General features: G+C 39.5%; 1 protein-coding gene across 1 annotated transcript in view; it reads left to right on the top strand.

The window, feature by feature from the left end:
- LOC136886745 (fatty acid synthase) overlaps window positions 1–21,701 on the top strand; it is a 367,163-nt gene that overhangs the window by 299,798 nt on the left and 45,664 nt on the right. The window contains exons 28-30 of the mRNA XM_067159549.2: window positions 5,578–5,733; window positions 11,041–11,262; window positions 16,220–16,482. Of these exons, the coding sequence (XP_067015650.2) occupies window positions 5,578–5,733; window positions 11,041–11,262; window positions 16,220–16,482 (641 nt within the window). The remainder of the gene's footprint in view (window positions 1–5,577; window positions 5,734–11,040; window positions 11,263–16,219; window positions 16,483–21,701) is intronic.

Genomic DNA, 21,701 nt, shown 5'->3' with positions numbered 1-21,701 from the left:
CGAAACGCTGGCAACCAGGAATGAGTTAGCTGGAAAATTGATAATGTCCAATAACGGACCATTTATATTGGTATGGTCAATTTTGTCGACTTTGTTGTGAGGATGCCTTGTTTTTGTGCTGGATGGTGGTGAGAATCTGCATGAAGATAGCGATTTGTGTGGCTAGGCTTACGATAGACAGTATGTCCTAAGGAGCCACCCGGTTTCTTTCTTACTAGAACATCCAAGAAAGGAAGGCATCCGTCTGACTCCATCTCCATAGTGAATTTTATTGACGGATGTTGCTGATTTAGGTGGTCTAGAAATAGATGAAGTTTCTCAGGACCTTCTGTCCAGATCACAAATACATCATCAACATATCTCCACCATATCATAGGCTTGACGGGCGCCAAAGCAATAGCCTCCTCTCGAAATGTTCCATAAAGACATTAGCCACTACGGGCGAAAGTTGACTTTGCATAGCCACTCCGTCCGACTGTTCGTAAAAATTCCCATCCCACAAGAAATAGCTGGACGTCATGCAGTGGTAAAATAGCTTAGTCGAGAATTCTTCTGAGGATGCAGAGCACAGTTTACTGCAAAACATTAAGAATTTCACCTTGTTTTCTTGACACGGCGCAAGCCCAAAAGCCTATACAATATCATGTCTATAGAGTTATCAGTAGTAATGGTTTCAAAATAAATCATCAGTCACTGAGATCTGATCGCACTTGAAAAATTAAGATTGAATGTTATTGAAGTTGAAGTTACACAGTCAAAAAGATTAGACTGAGTTAAATGTGAAATCGAACTGAACTTGTAATGTAAAATGGAATTGAACTTGTGATGTATCAGCCACTTAGGAAGAAACAATAAGTATGTCACTTTATCACAGTGAAATAACATCAGCTGAAGAATAACGTGAAAAAGTAAAGTATTCTAGTCGAGATTGCTTTTAAGTTCATACAGTCTTTAATTGGAAGTCATCACAGTAATAAATTGTAAATAAAGGTTTTTATCTTGTGAATTTAGTGCCATTCACTTCACTTGATTAATGCAAATACAGTCTTTGATTGGAATTAATCAATGTAATAAATAAAAATTTTATCTAGTGAAATTAGTCCCATTCACTTCACTTGATTATAAGAAATAATGTTGTAATGAAAACACAGTCTCTTCGAGAACAGTCCTGAGTTCGATGTATTTACAGATACAAGTTCTATCTTAAGAATGCGAGAAATGTCCTTCGCATGTAAAACACAAGTTTAAGGAATCACAATATCGTGACAGAGTCCTACTTAGAATGTCATTCATTTGAGAAAATCCAAGTTTGATTGTAATGGTTTACTCGGTTAAATATGTCAGTCATACAGTTTGAAGTTTACTGTTTCGAAAAATTTCTAACACCTTTTGGATTTAAACACCGAGTTATATTTAATCACTTGGAAAACATTGCACTCGTGAGAGAAAATATACAAGCTCTAATTCCACTTGTGCCGGTCATATAAATAATTAATCACTTGAAATGCACGTAAATTGACATTTCTTAATTCACAGTGGAACTTCTTTATCACACGCAAACGATGTTGAAATTTTTAAGTCCGATAGGAAACATCGTAGAGTTAAAGTTATTATCACGCAGACTTTCAAACACTTGACAAGGCTCGAACTTGTAACTCACATTGCAGTGGTGTAAAACCATCAGCCAACAGTCCAGCCTCGACTGTGGCACATAGTTGACTAACTTGTCGTGAAAATATGCCTCCCTTTTATACAAGATTCTAGAGAATTGAGGCTATTTTATTTAATATCTCGCTTGATCTTCGATGGATTCCCTTTAAACTTGGGAATGATGATGGCAAAAATTTGGTCAATACGGTGACATTGTTCATTTAATTGTACGTTGATCCAAACAAAAGTAATTAATGATAGAACATTTGGAATGTTCTCCTGGCTGATGCAATTTAGCCTTGACCGAGATCTGCAGGACGTGACGTCACATGCTCCACGTTGCTCACAGCTGACGCGCTGTAGCCGGCCAGGTATTATCGCACGGAGTTCAACCTTAAACATTGGGAACTATGTTTCGTACCAGCATTCCTGGTACAGTATGAAAAAAAGGCAACACCACAATGATGACATTGAAACTAAAGTACAAGACTGTGTGAAAAGTAAAGGAAAACAAACTACACTATGTGTTGAAACTCCTGGACTATGTCCCACCTGTCCATCACCGGTTCTATCTCTGCTTGATTCCTGACTCTTAAGACACTAATGAAGTTGAAGAAGTGCAAGCAAAGAACTGCTGAGCTGTTAGTTTTGATGATGATGATGATGATGCTTGTTGTTTAAAGGGGCTTAACATCGAGGTCATCAGCCCGCTGTTAGTTTTAATGTTATGCATGTGTACTTAGAAGTTCCTAATATTCCATATTCTGAAAAGAACATCTTAGTCAAAAGATACAAACAAACCTTTCCCCATAACTGATTTATGTTGATTTCAATTTCTCTTCAATCTTCAGTTCCATTCCAATTTCCAATACTACCAGTTTAAATATTATTGATGGAAATGTTGTTTTAACTCGAGGCTGTGGTGATAGTTTTAGTTTCTGATTAAAAGAGTTGAAATAATGTGTCACTCCCATTGAGGCAATAAAGTGCCAAGCCACAATATTCTATGACACAGTATGCTTTCTTTGCATGTATTTAATAGAACATGGCCTGGGACTTTGGAATAATGGCATAATAACCAGGGAAATTCACTAGAGAGGCGTGTCTTAACCAGTTTTGACTGTATTTAATTAATAAATTTCAATATACGAGTACAGTGTGATTCAAAAGCCCCTTCCAATATAATTTGCTGCAGCCCAACTAACATGCACATGGTTACAGGGGTGCTATTCCCCTAGAGGCGTACTGTATGGTACTAATGTTCAGTGAGCACATTTTGCACACAATTCTGAACCCTTGCAAAATGTTATATCATCCGTTCGCAAAACACGACGCCTTGAAATCATGTAGCAACATCCTTTTACCATTTAACTATGGCAATGTGTCTGCCTCGTGACCAGGTGTAATGAAGAGGGGAATCAAAGCATAAAACTAGGTAACAGTGCAGTAATTAATGTCTTCGACACTGAACCGGGTGGCGTTTGTACTCTGCTCTCGTCGTACTACCAGTATGTTTCCAGCAGTGTAACGTAGTAGATGGGGTTAGGCGTTCGGCTAGCAACCAACAAAATGTGCCAGCGGTGGTTTAATCCTGCATTGTTCAAATATTTTTTGCATCGGTATGATGTTTGAATAGGTAAACACAGACCCACGTTCGCCACATTCAAACAGTAGAATGACGCTGGTATTCATCTCGTGCCCTGCACATACTCCGCTGATTAGGGCCTGAATCGGCATGTTTTCCACAGGGGAATACGTAGACATGCTTCTCATTTATGGGGAAGCAGGACAAAACACGTGAGAGGCACTTGGTCTGTACCAGGAACAGTATCCCGACAGGCGACATCCAGCTGCTACGACATTCTGCTGTGTTGAAAGACGCCTAAGGACAACAGGTGTGATTTCCAACCAACCACCGGTCCACGATAGGCCCGTTACATCAGGTGAAACAGAAGAGGTCATTCTGGAGGCAGCTCATAATAATCCACACATCAGTACAGGTGCGATTGCACAACAGGTGAACACCAGCCAGCCATCCGTCCAGCGAATACTGCCTACCATCTTGAGCTACACCAAGAGGTCAATGGGCAGGATTTTGAAGCTTGAATTGAGTTCTGTCGGTGGCTATTAGGCAGGCTGGACAGTGATGCAACATTCATATCACATATCTTGCTCTCGGACAAATCACGCTTCCACAATAATGGGAACGTCAATCGCCACAACATTCATTATTGAGTCCGGACAATCCTCACTGGGTGCGACAGGCGGCCCAACAAGTGCGATGGGAAGTGAATGTGTGGTGTGGAATCTTGGGGGATCGCCTGACTGGACTTTATTTCTTTGAAGTCCATTGGACAGACCCATGCTACCTCCACTTTCTGTGTCACGAACTCCCACTGCTGCTGGAGGATGTGCCCTTGCACGATCATTTGACGATGTGGTTGCAACAGGATGGAGCTCCACCAAATTCGACTTTGCCCGTTCGTAACCATCTGAATGAGGAACTGCCAGAGAAATGGATAGGACGAGGAGGCCCTTTTTTCTTGGCCCACCAGATCACCGGATTTAATGCTGTTAGACTTCTTGTGGGGATATTTGAAGAACGTCATTTACACTCAAGCGCTGGAAAACCCCGACCAGCTCCGGCAACTCATCATGGACACCTACCGAGCAATTACACCTGGAGTGCTTCAACGCGCAAGACAATCTATTCGACACCAAGCCCGAAAGTTATGTACAGTTTATGGAGCATCATCAGTCAACAGAAGTACAGTTAGTCACTGGGCACAGAGGGTGAGGTCATCTTACAGTGGTTCAGCAAAGCTCCAAGATTTGCAGCGGTTGGGGAGGCCAACCAGAGCTGTCACACCTGACAAGATGCAGCGTGTTCATGTGTTCTTTTGCGAGGACTGATGCAGAACGACTTGGCAGTTGGCATGGGAGCTGTCACTCAGCAAAGGATGTGTGGGTGCCAGTGCTCTTGATTATGCAAAAGTGTGTTCACGATGGGTTCCGCGGTGTCTTACAGAAGAACACAAAACTGTCAGAGGAAAAAAAAAACATTTCTTCTGAGTTGTTGCATCATTTTGAAGCTGAGGGGAGAGCCTTCTTGCCCAGGACTGTAACAGTTGATGAAACCTGGGTTCACCATTTTGAGTCTGAAACAAAACAGTAATCAAGGGAATGGCAAAAATTCAAAGCAACTGCTTCCACAGGTAAGGTGTTTTGGGACTGTGATGGTGTCGTACTCATTGATGTGATGCCGAGAGGCACCGCCATTAATTTTGAGGCATATGCGAGCATATTAACCAAACTCAAGAAGTGCTTCCAGCAACCAGGTGATGGTTTGCTTCAGTGTGATAATGCATACCCTCGCACAATCAGAACACATCATGAAACAGGGTTGGACAGTGTTACCCCATCCACCTTACAGCCCTGACGTAGCTCCCTCAGACTTTCACTTGTTTGAGACACTGAAGAATGCCATTCGTGGGAGACATTTTGAGGATGACGAAGGGATAACTTGCACAGTGAAGAAATGGCTTCGTGAGCAGAACTAGGAGTGGTACCAACAGGGCATACACACGCTTGTGTCTTGCTGGAGGAAGGTCATAAAATGGGAAGGAGATTACGTGGAAAAATAGGGAATGTAGAAGAAACATCATTCATTCTTGTGTATAAGTTTCATTGTGTTCAATAAATTATTGTTGAAAAAAAAAAAAAAGTGGTGCACTAGTTTCTGGCCTACCATCATAAATCATACTGATACCAAAGCTGCTTCGGTACCTATGGAATCCAGTCATTAATGGCAATGCAGTGTAGCTTAAGGACCCATGCTTTAGGAAAGCTGCATGCAATGTAAATATTTCCTATGTCTTACAATCCAGTGTTTGTGAACTTGCAGGTAATGCCTAAATATTGTTCCAGGTGGCACTTTACAACAGAGGATATCGTCATGTCTAGAAGTAATGGATGTCTTCCTCAAACAACCTCATCCAGTAGTGGCCAGCATGGTTGTGGCTGAGAAACGAGCTGCAGGCGGAAAGTTTGGCAGCATTGTTGAATGTGTTGCAAATATCTTAGGTTAGTGTGTTCAAAACAGGAATCTGCAATGATCACAATGGAATCTGCATATAGCAAGACTTTTTGCAGTTCTCTGTCTCTGTTCTGATTCTTCTTATGCAGATTTTCAGTATTTTATCCATTACAAATATAATGAGTAATGTGCTGAAGCTATCTCCTTGTTTAAACCTTTGCCATTCTCTGTTTAAGGGCGGCTTTTCAGCCGAAATTACAGTATTTTCTGACAAGGGCATTTAAATCACAATAGACACAGCAGCATAAATGCCACCCTTTAAGGAAAATAACACAGAAGTCAAAGAGATAAAAAAAAATTATATAATTTCTTTTGGATTAAAAAATATATATTTGTAATCACCCTAATTTTGAATCTAAATAGGTATTGCCCAACTTTCTTAAGCCGTTTCAGAGTCATAGCTTTACTAACAGGCACATACAAAATTCCCCTAGGAAGTAATTGTTAATTTCAGATAAAACAACCAAACCCATATAAATTAGAACACCTCGTCAGCTTTAGTGTCTTGCCAGGTATTATCAGCCATGCTAGTTTTTGTTGTTATAAATATTCAGTGTGAATATTCATCTGCTTTGCTACAAGCTTATGAAACTCCCATCCCACACATATCATCCTCAATTGTCGTCATCCTTTGCCCTTATCCAGCTCCTGCCAGGTCAGGGCATTTATGGCACTCAACACCTTCCTCTCTCCTTGCACTCCTTTTTAGCGAAACGATCCTCTTTGTTCTATGTCTCCCTCTTGCTCTCTTTCCTTCGAACTTCATTTCCATTATCTGTTTTGGTGTTCTTTCCTCCTCCATCCTCTTTACATATCCTAATCATCTTAGTTTACTCCTATCAATTCTCTCGTCTATTCTGTCCTCCTTTCTCACATCTTTGTTTCTCAGCCTCTCTTTTCTATCATACTTCTTATGTACGGTACAGTACTTCATTTTGCTGGCTTGAATTCTAACCTACTCCCTACTTGTCATCATCCAGCAAATAATCTACGGTTGAAGACTGTTACCAGAAAACACTGTTTAATAACCCACTGATCCAAAATATAAAGCTTCGGCTAACATTTGTTTTAGAAAGCATGTAATCTGCAATAATAAGTTGATACTTTTATGTTTTCATATTTATTGTCTGGTCTTTTACACACATTTGAATATAGGGCCTACTGTTGTTATTTAAGAAGCCCCAGAGGAAAAGGTTTTTGTATTTGTTCTCTCAACCTCTTTTTTACATCTTTTAATACTCTTATCTCATCTTTAGAAACAGCGAATAGCCTATATCTTTCACTGTTCTGTACATACATGATGTAAAATGCATGCAGCATACATTTATATATTTAACACACTTAATCCACCTTGTCAATACATTTTATTTTATTGTCATTAACATTATTGACAAGGTCGATTAAGAGTGTTAAATAATCAAAGTTGAAATGAATACAGACCTAATTAGTTGACCATTATGGTTAAATAATTAAAATGCACGTATGTTGAAAAAAGATGATGATGCTTGTTGTTTAAAAGGGCCTAACATCGAGGTCATCGGCCCCTAATGGTACGAAATGAAATAACAAAAAATTCAAATTCATCCGCAGACTAAAATAAAATATGTCATGAAGAATGAATGGATGGACATGAACCCTACAAAAAAACAAAAACAAATAAACAAACAAACAAACAAACAAAAACAGTGGATCAGACTCAAAAATAAGGTAGTTAATTAGAGTATTACTGACCAAGGGACCATTTATAAAGCACAATGATGCTTGATGTCTCAAGGGTTGCTAAATTCACGTCTAAGGCCCCACAGAATTGTACATCTCGCGAGTAAAGTAGAACCGTGGTATTTGTCATTTTGGGGTACTGATCAAAAGTAGCGAAGACTCACGCTGGTCCACACAAGATTGTACTACTCACAAGTATTGCAATTCGTACAGGGAACGCAGACCTATGGTGTTTCTCACACAATGGCGCCACTCATAGCCAACGCAAACCGGTAAGGTTCCTCACCTAGGTGTACTAGTCACGGGCGCCAGTATTCCCGTGGTGTTCCGCACATAGTGGGCACCAATCACAGGCAACGCTGACCCACGGTGCCGCTCATACAGGGGTACAACTCACAGGCTACGTCCAGACCCGCGGTGTTGCTCACATGGGTACAACGCACGGGTACTGGAATCCACCAGGCCAGGCTTTTTACTGCAACTAATCACAAACCTATTTCGTACCAATTTAGTGATACTACTCGCAAGTACATGCAACCCATGGTGTTCCTCGCATGATGGTACGAATCAAGAGTAGTTTCATGGTTCTAATTCAACCAACCCTTGGTCGCCCCTTGTAGTCGCCTCTTACGACAGGCAGGGGATACCGCGGGTGTATTCTACATGTGCGTCCCCCACCTGCAGGGGGTAATGTTGAAAAAAAAAATCAACTGTTTCCATATCCCTGTTGGATAGTTTTTATTTGTGTATTCATTACAATGTTTTCTCGCTAAACATGTTCTCTTTCCTTGTCCCCTGCAGAAACATCTTAACGATGTTTTACTGTAAATCCAATTTCGCATTTTTTGAAACCTTTCGATGCTACTCCGTGATAAGTAGACGATATGGTGTGAGGTCAAACATTAATGATCTTTAACCGGAGAAGAATGTTTATAAACTAGGTCTGCTTGTGAAATACACACAGGAAAGACTGTCAGTATGTATTGAGAGCCTGCTGAATCATAGGAATGCAGCATAGTTTCAGAAGACCCTTCGGTATTTCTGTCAACACGCAGCAGGCGAGTCATAAAACTTGAGCTCTATAGCATTAGGAACAGCAAAGGGTTAACCCCTTAGGGCAGGAGCAGTCATAACGCGCGCTACTCACCAGGAGTTGGGAGTGTAAAATGTGTAATATTGGTACTGCTGTAACTTAGTACTTCCGGCACATACCACACAAAATTTTAATACAGTATAATACTCCCCTTCTGCTCTATATTACAAACTACCTCTGTCTGAGCGACTTAAGTAGACAGATCTTCACACTTGAATCCATCAGCTCCTGATCACCTGAGATGTAACTGTTCTTCAAAAGCAAAGAAATATTCTCATTACAGGGCCACACTTTACAGCTTCCTGCCGAGATCAGTCATGTCTTTCAATTTGCTCAAACGAAAGGCAATGTTCGAAAGAGAGAGTTTACCCACCGCCTCCCCAAAATACACAAAACCGGCGTCCCCAGTTTACCCGATCATTAACTATAGACCGAGTCCGTTATACAAAGCATCACAGTTCATTCAAAGATTTTTAAGAGGAAACTATCACTTCTTGGTGAACAAATCCGTCAAAAACATTAAAGAACTGATCGATAAATTTAAAAAATTTTAACATTCAATCCAATCATTCTCTCCACTCATTCGATATTGTAAACATGTATCCTAGCATACAAATCTTCAAAATATACCCCAATATTCAAAATAATTTAAGCAAATACAGCAGTCTAAGTATACTAAAATACAGGATTTCATGTCTATGCTTGAGTTAGTTATAAGCAACAACTATTTCACTTTCGATAATGTTATTTATCAGCAAGAAGGATTAGCTATGGGATCACTGGCCTCGGGTATCTTAGCTGAGATTTACTTGAATTTTCTGGAACACATCAAAATTTATAATAATAATAACTTTTAACAACATCCTTTCCTGGGCAGGATTTGTAGATGACACCATAGTAATTATGGATGAGAGCATTACAAATGCAACTACCACTTTCATTAATCTAAATAACATTGACCCACACATAAAATTCACACTTGAATCCAAAATTGAATAGAAAATACATTTTTTAGACCTAACTATTATCAGGCACCCAAGCTACTTAAGATATAAGATTTTCAGAAAACCCACCCAAACAGTCACTACAATCCGTCAAGATTCTTCACACCCCCAAATTCACAAACGAGCAGCATACAACAGCATGGTATACCGAGCCTTTAGTGTTCCAATGTCTAAAGGAGACCTCAAAAATGAGTTGAACACTATTCATAATATACTGTAGCTAAATCCAATGGATACAAGAGTTTCTTTATAGAAAAAATAATCAATAAATATAAATACTGCCCTTCTACCACCTTGAAAAAAGATAAGAAAAACAACTCCTCTCTTTCTATCTTTACCTTCAACAAACAATACTATACAACTGGTATAAGATTAAAATTAACATTGAATTTATTTACATATTTATATTTTACCCATTTTGGAACCTAAATAGCAATGGCAATAAACAGAGAGGGGCAACCGTTGAACATCATGCTTGGAAACCATCCACTGAAAAGTGTGGAAAACTTTGCATACCTCGGCAGTGTAATTTCTCAAGACACACTAGCCACAAAGGAGGTAGCGAATAGAGTTCAGAAGTGCTCTTACTTTAACCAGCAAGTAAGAGCTGGGACCCCAAAGTACAAACCATGAAAAATAAACCTGGTGATGTTCAATCAATACTTCATACTGACTAGGTCCATTAAGATTACTTGTGTGCAGAAATAAGATGAAAATGATTTTGAGCTGATATATATTTAAACAAAGGAAAATATTTAAGGAGACCATTGTTTCATTCTCAGCCTTAGATAGTTGAAGGAAGTGTGTCATGCATGTACAGTGAGGTCAGATTATCTTTTAGCCGGAAACTGGCTGGCAGGCTGAGACAGTGCTTGATGGGATAGCAGCTTTCGGACTCAACTGATCACACAAAGCAGCCAGCCAGGTGCTAGTAAGATCACTGGTGTGACCTTCAAATGGCTCTGTACTAAGCATTGTGCCAACCTCAGTTGTAAGGTTATTTAAATTTTGTGTGGCTATTGTTAGTATGATACATCGTTTGTAAGGCTCCAAGGGTGGACAGCATCTGCCGTGTATGGGAAACTGCATGTTACTGAGGCAGATGACAGTGTTATGAGTGATGAGTGAGTTGCAGTGATGTTGGGGACTGCACAAACACCCAGTCCCTGAGCCAACGGAATTAACCATTTAAGATTAAACGACCTGACCGTTAGCTGAACCAAGGACTCTCTGAACCGAAGGCCGCTACGTTGACCAGACAAGCTGAAAGATATCTGACCTGCCTGTACTTGAAAACTGTAGCACATACAGATGTGAGAGGCAACTTTTGGCTTCACAGAGATAACTTTAAATAGAAAGTGAACATGGTTTCTACTCATACATGCCCTTATCAACAGTGTAAAAATGTACTGTTATCAATTTACAGACCAGTCACCATTCCTTGGTACCAATTATTTAATTAATAAATGTGTTTTCAGGTTTACGGGACTTGAAGAGTGTCAGTGGTATAGCTACCTTGACGGAGCTTGGGATGGACTCTATGATGGCTGTAGAGATTAAGCAGGCTATAGAGAGAGAATATGAAGTATTCCTCACGCCACAAGAGATTCGGAACCTCACCATCAAGCAGCTTCAGGAACTTGCTGCAGCTGATGGTACTCAAGATGCTTCTGGGGCCAAAAAGGATGAACAAATACCAGGTAAATTACATTATAGTAAAATATTACGGAGGAGAACAGGAAAACTATTTTCTGATAATTGCAATATTTTTTTTAGCCACGCAGTTTAGGCACACAAAAATAATATGTGCAATATAAAGCTATACCTACAAACAGTATTCACAACTTTCATAACTTCACACACATTACAAAGAATATAGGTAGTACCATACATATGCAAACTCTCCATACCATTAAATAATCTGTGCACCCTAATTTCTGAAAAGTAATTATTTTTTAAACTGGCTTTAATTTGTTTATTTACAAGAATTTAATCTTAATTATGTACTCCAAACTGAATAAAATATAAATTTGTTTTAGGAAACTCATCCTAATCTTCATAAGCTGTTGCAAAGCATCCGGGACTCTATCTACAATAGCAACAAAAAAAGTGAACAATTTTTATCAATTCAGTGTTATCAAATCAATCAATCACTACTGATCTGCATTTAGGGCAGTTGCCCAGGTGGCAGATTCCCTATCTGTTGTTTTCCTAGCCTTTTCTTAAATGATTGCAAAGAAATTGGAAAATTATTGAACATTTCCCTTGGTAAGCTATTCCAATCCCTAACTCCCCTTCCTATAAACAAATATTTGCCCTAATTTGTCCTCTTGAATTTCAACTTTATCTTCATATTGTGATCTTTCCTACTTTTAAAGACATCACTCAAACTTATTTGTCTACTGATGTCCTCCCACGCCATCTCTCCACTGGCAGCTCGGAACATACGAGCAGCTCGTCTCCTTTCTCCCAAGTCTTCCCAGCGCAAACTTTGCAACATTTTTGTAACGCTACTCTTTTGTCGGAAATCACTCAGAACAAATCGAGCTGCTTTCCTTTGGATTTTTTCCAGTTCTTGAATCAAGTAATCCTGGTGAGGTGGTGCAATAAAATATTTAAGACAATACAGTAATTGCATGCTCCCATACTTCTATTCATCATCACTGGAAGAAGCTAGTTGTGCGGTAATTCAAGGTCACAGTGCAGTGGTTGGAGGCGAGGAAGAGAAAGAGGAAGTTGAGTGTTGATGGACCTCCATCTGCGGAATCTGTAGTAGTAATGGAAGCTGAGTGTAGCAGTCACATTATTTGTAACAAGAAAATAGTTAAGAACCTGCATATTTAATTCAACAGCATATTTCCTAAGAACCTGCATATTTAATTCAACAGCATATTTCCTAGGCTACGGTATTTCAGCAAGTAGCTTCAAGAGAATTTTAAAGGAAAGAGAGAAGTGTTTCCTGGAGGGAAAGTCATTTATTACTCCTAATAAAAGAAGACTAGGAAAGACAAGTACTTACGATCCTTAACATTATACAGAAACAAAGGGCAGCTGATAATCTATAGATAAGACGTTGCACTCTAAGAAGCACGTGTGGAATTATGATAATGCAGGGGTCTTATAGATCCAGTTTCTGAGGCCCAGCGGGCTGTCATTGTTCAGGCAGGTGGGGAGGATGGTTTTCTCCCAAATGCTCTCCTCGTATTAAAATTGGGCATGAAGCCTGGAGATAACCACGGTGATATGAACTTAATGTATTCCGAGAAGTGGCTAAAACTAAATATACCAAGCAAGTGGCTGCATGGTTTGGGTCATGTAGCTATCAGCTTGCATTCGGGAGATAGTGGATTCGAACCTCCCTGTTGGCAGTCCTGAAGATGGTTTCCCATTTTTGCACCAGGCAAATGCTGGGGCTGTACCTTAATTAAGGCTAAGATCTAGTGATGGGCACACTTTTAAGCGAGAATCTTGAGACTTATTCTCATGTGCTGCGATCTGTGCGACGTTCCAGTAACTACGAGTGTAAGCTTAATAGTATACCGGTATCGGCGGTTATTGCATGAAATAGCGTTCTCATATAGAAACATGTGTGCCGATAAATTTTATCAAAAGACTGGAAAAGTACTGCATGTTCAACTATAAACCCCTTAATAACATTAAAAAAAGTGAAAACAGAATGTCAGTATCTTAAACGGTTCACGAGTTATGTGAGGTGGACATCATAGCGAAATAATCCTGCATAATTTGTGAATAACTGTAAGTAGGATGTACACCTACCTAGATACCTCGCAGTTGTTGACAGGATAGCTTCTTGTGATGCAGGCCGGGCAGGAGGTGTTGTCTGTGATGATTCCCCTTCAGCGATATTATGTGGATTTTTATTTTTGCTAGTGGCTTTACGTCGCACCGACACAGATAGGTCTTATGGCGACAATGGGATAGGAAAGGCCCAGGATTTAGAAGGAAGCGGCCGTGGCCTTAATTAAAGTACAGCCCCAGCATTTGCCTGGTGTGAAAATGGGGAAACCACGGAAAACCATCTTTGGGGCTGCCGACAGTGGGATTCGAACCCACTATCTCCTGCATGCAAGCTCACAGCTACGCGCCTCTAACCGCACGACCAGCTTGCCCGGTATTGTGTGGTTTTAAGTGCCGAATCATCCCAGAAGTATTTTTGCTACTTCTTTTGAATAAACAACCCAGCAGACTGTGCTATGTGGCATCTCTTCAAAATAACCTACATCCGCAACCTACATTGTGTTTCAGACATCGTCTTAAAATTTTGCGTACAATTAGACAAAATTACACATTGCACCGTCATATACCGAAGTACCTAATTATGATGCGAATACTCTATAACATTGTAAGGAATGATTTCCTTCATCACCAAAATATCGGTAAACACAAGCAGTGGTCATATGATATTGAATGTGGGGTATGATAACGATGTACACCTACCTAATGGAAAATTCTAAATTCCCATAGAGGGAATTAGATATTTTTCACCAACAGAGCATGTCAAAAACATATCAGATGTAAGGCTTTTCAGGCGTTTGCTCTATTAACCAGCGTTTCGTCTTAGGTCTGACACTAGACTCGTCAGAGTGGGATGTGTCAGACCCTACCCACTGACGCTGGGTGTATGCAGGTGAGCTTAATAGAAGCCTATATAAGAGGCACAGTCTGATAACTGCATACGGGAGATAAGTCTCCACAAGTCTCCACAAATCTCTACAAGTCTAGTGTCAGACCTAAGACAAAACGCTGGTTAATAGAGCAAAAGCCTGAAAAGCCTTACATCTGATATGTACACCTACCTCTCGAAATAACTGGAGCAAACTCGGGCACTTTAGTTTACATGTTCCACTCATGTGTAATGGTGGTTTCATATGCAGCAAGATGCATTTTTGCCCATCTCGGGTTCGAATAATGCACACCTCTAGTATCCAGGTAGCTGTACCTACAGTAGCTGTCATTTTCTGTAATTAGCCTAATTTATTTATTTATTTGGCGTATGATGAATAATGACAACCCATAAACTATTTACACAACCAGTGAAAGATGAGTACAAAGTAAATACAAATTATCATATCTAGCCTAATCATTCATGTACTTACCGCTGCATATAATGCTAGAATGTGTAACCTTTACATCTATGTTATACCGCATCAAAGTAGACCTTGGTAGAAATGAAAGAAATGAACGCCCTAGTTGCTTTTTGACACGTATTTACGGAATGGAGAAGGCCCATTGTTGGCTGTTCACATACTCGGCACAAACAACATTCAGCTCTGTCTAGCTGTAGGCCTACGACATGCTGCTTGCCACACATTGTGGGGACAATGCTCTCGATATCTCTCAAAATTTCTTGCAAGAAACAGAAATCTCGAGGCCCGTCTCAGACAGCCCATCACCACTATGGTCGCTTCCTTCCCACTCCTAGCCCTATCTGTGTTTGTGTGACGTAAAGCAAATTGTAGAGGGGTAAAAAAAAAGGAAAGAGGCAGAAGAGATAAAGATGAATACAGGTCATAAAAGACTAGAAATATTAGACTATCTATATATGTAAAGAAACAAAAAAGAGAAATGCAAATCAATATAATTCATAGAAAGGGATCAAACCGAAGTTGGGTTCAGAAAGCCAGCGCTCAACCATCTGAGCTTTCTTGTGGTTTTGGCTGTTGTCCACAGTGTAATAATTAAAATAACAGTTAAATGGTTGGCCTTATTAGAAAACAAAGTGCGTCATATGGCCTTGAAATTAAATTTCCTACAAGAAATGTTATATGCAATTTCTTCGCTCTAACGGTTTTAGAGAAAATTCAGCATTCTTGTAATTTTGGCTGTGGTCACCTTCAGTAATGAATAGGCTACTCACTACATGCATCTGTCCGCCTCCATAGCATAGCCGTCCTTGGGGGCCTGGGTTCGATTCCCGGTACTGCCAGAAATTTAAGAATGGTAAGAGGGCTGGTATGTGGATGAAATGATACATGCAGCTCACCTCCATTGGGGGTGTGCCTGAAAAGAGCTGCACCACCTCCAGATGAGGATACGAGTTTGTCCGACTCGTTGGGCTGGTCAGCATACTGGCCTTCGGTTCAGAGGGTTCCAGGTTTGATTTCCGACCCGGTCCAGGATTTTAACCTTCATTGGTTAATTCCAATGGCTCGGAGGCTGGGAGTTTGTGCTGTCCCCAACATCCCTGCAACTCGCACATCACACATAACACCATCCTCCACCACAATAACACGCAGTTACCTACACATGGCAGATTCTGCACACCCTTAAGGAATAGAAATAGCCACACAAAATTATTATTATTGCATGCATCTTTGTTTGTTTGTTAACAGGCCAGCTGAAGAATGAGCACATCATTCTATGGAAAGTGTTTTGATTCTACAGGTGTATTGTTAACAGGCTAGGTGTGGTTATCCATATTTGAGAACTGCTGTAGCCTGTAGTGTATTTATTCAGCCATTTTCATTATTGTCATCATCGTATTATATGTGTATTCCATCTTTCTGTCTTTTTAATATTGTGTAGGTTTAGGAATCATATTTAGTGGTTTTATAATTCACATTTCATGACCATGTCTTGTTCATAGCCCAACAGTTTGTACCATCTTTTACCAATGCCATTATCTCTCTTAAACAGATGGTGCAGAGAAAGCTAAAAAGCTGCAGTTCATATTCAATTTCTATGGAAACAAAGAGACGGGTTCACAGATTCTTCTACCACTGCTTTCCCTAAACAGCAGGCGAACAGCATCTCCATTGTTCATGATACCCGGCATGGAAGGAACAGCCACTACTCTTGAATATCTCAGCAAAAATCTTACGCCATCTTGTGTTGGTCTACAACTCTGTTGCCACAATACCAGCACCACCGTTCCAGGCATGGCTGCTCATTTACTGCAGGTATGGTTGAGAAATGTTACTTGAAAAAAAAAAAATTTGTAATTTATATAAAAATGCTGATAATACTTGTATATAATACAAGTGCATAACTTACAAAATCAAAATTTATTAATAATCGCACAATTATTGTGAATACCCAAATGTTCCGTGCATATTTTTTTTCAAACTTTGGTGGCAAATGTTGGGGTGCAGATATTATTTGTGTCAAGAGTGGTACAGTGCTCCTGACCAATGAGCTAGAATAACATAGAGGGGCTGTATGCCTGACATCAGTGCTCCCTGCGGAAGCAAGTTGATAAGGTGCAGCCATGTTAACGGTTGTCAAAACAAAACGAGTTGGCGCGAGAAGATATGTTGAGGTGACAGGGAGATCGTGCATGTCAATTTAATTTCCTAAGTTTTAAGAAGTGAAGAGATAGATTTTCACTTTCAAGAATGCCAACCGTATGCTCAGCATATAGTTGTACTAATCGGAGTAATACAACCAAGGATATATCTTATGTTAAGTAGGTATTACTGAATTATAGCCGAGATTCCTTTTTGTAATTTCTGTTTGTAATTAACCCATTTTATTGCTTACACACTGAAAGTACGGATAGCCACGATAATTATTTGTCGGATTATGTTTCAGGTTTCCTTTAAAGAACAAGGAATTAATGGAACAGTGCGTTGTGAAGACGAAAAGAGATAAATGGTATCCCACTCAATACAGTCGCTTATTCTCAGTACATTTAGAAAATAAGTGCATGTATGAAACAAATAACCAACGGTGATTACTGGCAAATGCCTTTCCAACCCTATTTAATTTTCATTCACATTTACAAACAAAGAAAATGGAGCACCAACCACCAAGGAAACGTAACTACGAAGTTACCTATTTCGGTCAAATGAACACCAAGTATGATAAGTACAGTATTTTACTGCTATTTGTGAAATTTATGCAGCCTTTATTGTAGATGTCAGTTGCCATGGTATTTAAAACTAGGCTACACTTCGTAATGGACAACTTTCAAGGTTACCCTTCAACTAGTAATCCTAGTAATGAAATGAAATGGCGTATGTGCCGGGAGTGTCTGAGGAGATATTCGGCTCGCCAGGTGCAAGTCCCTTGATTTGATGCCCATAGGCAACCTGCATGTCATGATGAGGATGGAATTATAATGAAGACGACACATACACCCAGCGCCCGTGCCAGCGAAATTAACCAATGATGGTTAAAATTCCCGATCCTACCGGGAATCGAACCCGGGACTCCTGTGACGCAGCACGCTAACCATTTAGTCATGGAGCTGGACAGTAATCCCAGTATGATATGATAATGGGAAAAACATGATATGCCCACTATATTACAAAAAATAATTATATTATATTATATTATATTATATTATATTATATTATATTATATTATATTATATTATATTATATTATATTAAATAATTATAGTGGTACAGTACTCATGGGCCGCCTCTGTGGTGTATTGGTTAGCGAGAGTAGCTGCCTCCCCCGGAAACATGGTGGACATTCGTTCTATTAGCTTCGCCCAGGCAGCGCTTCCGCCTCTCTATGTTATTCTAGCTCATTGCTCCTGACACACAGAAATCTGGAAGTTGGAACTTTCCTGCCCAGTCTGTGAGCAACTCTGTTCTCACAACAATTGAGAAGTGTGCTGCATAAAAATATATATTAGTGTCGTGTCAGTATCACTTCTTTAGGATGGCTGGTGTGGGTTCTCATTATAGGTCATTCATGGCTAAAAGAAAGCTCCACATGACTGAAGACAGTGTGGTATAGATTATTGTTTTAAAAGGAAGTACAACTGGCCAACCACCCTCAATCAATCAATCAATCAATCAATCAATCAATCAATCAATCAATCAATCAATCAATCAATCAATCAATCAATCAATCAATCAATCAATCAATCAATACTGATCTGCATTTAGGGCAGTCGCCCAGGTGGCAGATTCTCTGTCTGTTGTTTTCCTAGCCTTTTCTTAAATGATTTCAGATAAATTGGAAATTTGTTGAACATCTCCCTTAGTAAGTTATTCTAATACCTAACTCCCCTTCCTATAAACAAATAATTGCCCTAGTTTATCCTCTTGAATTCAAACTTTATTTTCATATTGTGATTTTTCCTACTTTTAAAGACACCACTCAAACTTATTCGTCTACTAATATCATTCCATGCCATCTCTCCACTGACAGCTTGGAACATACCACTTATTACAAGTTATACATTTCAAGTAAAAAAAAAACCACTTAGTCAAGCAGCTCATCTTCTTTCTCCCAAGTTTTCCCAGCCCAAACTTTGCAACGTTTTTGTAACGCTACTCTTTTATTGGAAATCATCAGGCTCTTGCTCTGCTTATGCAGTGGCAGCATCTTATTCCAGGTGTTTGGGCATGCTCTTTATTTTATCATAATATTAAAATTATTATTAATTACTGAATATTGTACTAACTGCTTATGAGTTGAAAGAGAAATATTTGATCCTTTTCAAGAAACAAATTTACAACTGAATACTGTACTTAGTTTAGTTTAGTTAGTTTATTGCTTCTACCATTAAGTACACAAAATGTACACTAGGTATTGTCAGTATTAATAAAAATAATCTACAGACAATATCTCAGCCATAATGGCTGAGTCATTAGAAAAATGATTTTAGCTACCGGTACCTATACTAGGTCAGTTTTTGAAATACCACATTCTAGATACTTTTCTACACTTCTTCTTTTATCAATTTTGGCCAGCTGTGAACCACGTAAATAACTCCTCATGATTTAAACTTTCTTTGGCGCGAATACTCCCTCATCCTCCTGCTTGCTGCTTCTTTTCTTTCAGCCGTCCATTGTTGTTTCTTCTTGGTCACTGTTTCTGGCTCTAGGAAACCCTTAAATGAGTGTAGCTTTTTTTCTGAAGGTGGTTCTATTGCCGATGTCTTGATGTGTGATGTTCATTTCTTGCAAATCCTTCTTCATGTTAACAAACCATTTTTCATAAGAGCTGCCTTTCCTATTGGGCTTACTGAAGTGGTTAAAGATTTTCTTGGCAAGTCTGTCATCAGGCATTCTTGAAATATGTCCAAAAAATTTAACTCTTTGCTTTCGAATGACATCTGAAATCCTACTGCATGTTTTATATATTTCTTTGTTACTGCGTAATCGATATGTGTCAGTACATTTCTTTGGACCGAGGATTTTTCTTAAAATCTTTCTTTCCTTCTTCTCAATTTCTTCAGTGTCTTTCCTGGTTGTTAATCCCAGGCATTCTGAGGCATACAAGCACTCTGGTTGAATTACTGCCTGATAGTGGCGTAGTTTTGTCCTAATAGAGATCGCTTTCTTGTTGTATGTATTTGTTAAGGTGGAATGCAAGCTCCATTTTTCTGGCTCTCTCGCGGTTTGCTTCTTCATCAAGCCCATTAGGTTGTATAATCTCACCAAGGTATTTGAATTTAACAACTTTATCTATCTTATCATTGTTTGTTGTTACTATGTATCTTGGGGCTTCTTTAATGTTGGTCATGAAATGTGTCTTTTCAAATATATGCTAGTGGCTTTTTACGTCGCACCGACACAGATAGGTCTTATGGCGACGATGGGATAGGAAAGGCCTAGGAGTTGGAAGGAAGCGGCCGTGGCCTTAATTAAGGTACAGCCTCAGCATTTGCCTGGTGTGAAAATGGGAAACCACGGAAAACCATCTTCAGGGCTGCCGATAGTGGGATTCGAACCTACTATCTCCCGGATGCAAGCTCACAGCCGCGCGCCTCTACGCGCACGGCCAACTCGCCCGGTGTCTTTACAAATGATATCTGCAGGCCAGTTTTCATTGCTATCTCTTTTAAAGTGTTAACTTGTATTATCGCTGATTCAATATTTTCTGATAACAGTACAAGATTGTCAACAAATGCTAAGCAGTTGATAGTGATGTTCTCTTTCTTGTATCCTATCCTTATTTGGTCTTTAATGCCTTTTTCTGCGAGTTCTTTTTCCCACTCTTTGATGACTTTATCCAGGACACAATTGAACAGCAGTGGGGATAGGCAATCTCCTTGCCTAACGCCTGTCTTGATTTCAAAGGGTTCAGATATCTCTCCCATAAACGTAACCTTTGAGTATGTGTTTGTTAAGGTCTCCTTTATTAGCTGTAATGTCTTGTTATCTGTACCCATTTCTCTAAGGATGTTAAACAATGTGCTCCTATCAACTGAATCATATGCTTTTCGAAAGTCAACAAAAACTGCTACATATTTCTTGCCCCTGGCAACTCTGTCCTTCAGTATTGTCTTGAGGTTCCAAATTTGTTCCACACATGATCGTCCCTTCCGAAAGCCTCCCTGGTATTCGCCGGTTTTGTGTTCAACTTGTTGTTCTAATCTTGATAGCAATGCCATAGATAGTATCTTGTATGTCTCTTGAAGGAGAGAGATGCCTCTGTAATTGCTGACATTTGTCCTACACTATAAAATGCCTTTTTCCTTAAAAATTGTGACAGTACCCTGTTAAATGCACTATTGTCTAATGTTCGAATAGGTAGTGGAAGTTTATTGTACATCTTAAGCTGTTGATAACAGTGGCTGTTTGTGCTTTTACTAAGCCTGGAGTGAGGAGGTAAAGGTGTCTGAGTGAGTGGCACGCGCAAAGCGAGGTCCTCGAAAGTGTGTAATTTCAAGTGTTTAACAGCGGGATTTTCATTGTACGCATATGACGTGTTCAAGTGTGTGATATCTATTGTGAAGTTATTAAAGAAAAACACGAATTTACTCATCAGGAATCCCAAAATAGTATTAATTCCGGAGCTTGTTGTGAACATAGCAGAATGGGCGCTTGCGAGCAATGTGGAGTGTAGCTGGGAAGAACCCTTAAGGTACAGTGTGCTCAGTGCAAAAAGTGGTACCACAAGAATTGTGTGAACAACCTGAATAGATATAGTGTGTGGTCCTGTGAAAATTGTAGTGTAAATGAAGGAGACAACAGTAAGAGGAAATCAGTGGGGAACACTATCCCATCCTTAGATAGTATATTTTCTCTTCTAAAAGAACTAACAGAAGAAATTCGGCAAATGAAGGAAGACCAAAAGACAAGAGGGACTGGTTTAGGGAACTCACTCGAACTGTGTCATAAGAAGTTGGATGATACAGCCTAGCTTATTTCAAAGCAACAAACTGATCTTGATAAGTGTTTTGATCACATAGAAAACCTGACTCAGGAAAA

Source organism: Anabrus simplex, chromosome X (assembly GCF_040414725.1).
Source record: "Anabrus simplex isolate iqAnaSimp1 chromosome X, ASM4041472v1, whole genome shotgun sequence".
Classification (NCBI taxonomy): domain Eukaryota; kingdom Metazoa; phylum Arthropoda; class Insecta; order Orthoptera; family Tettigoniidae; genus Anabrus; species Anabrus simplex.
Note: the sequence above shows the minus strand (reverse complement) of the source record. Positions and strands in the feature narration are given on the sequence as shown.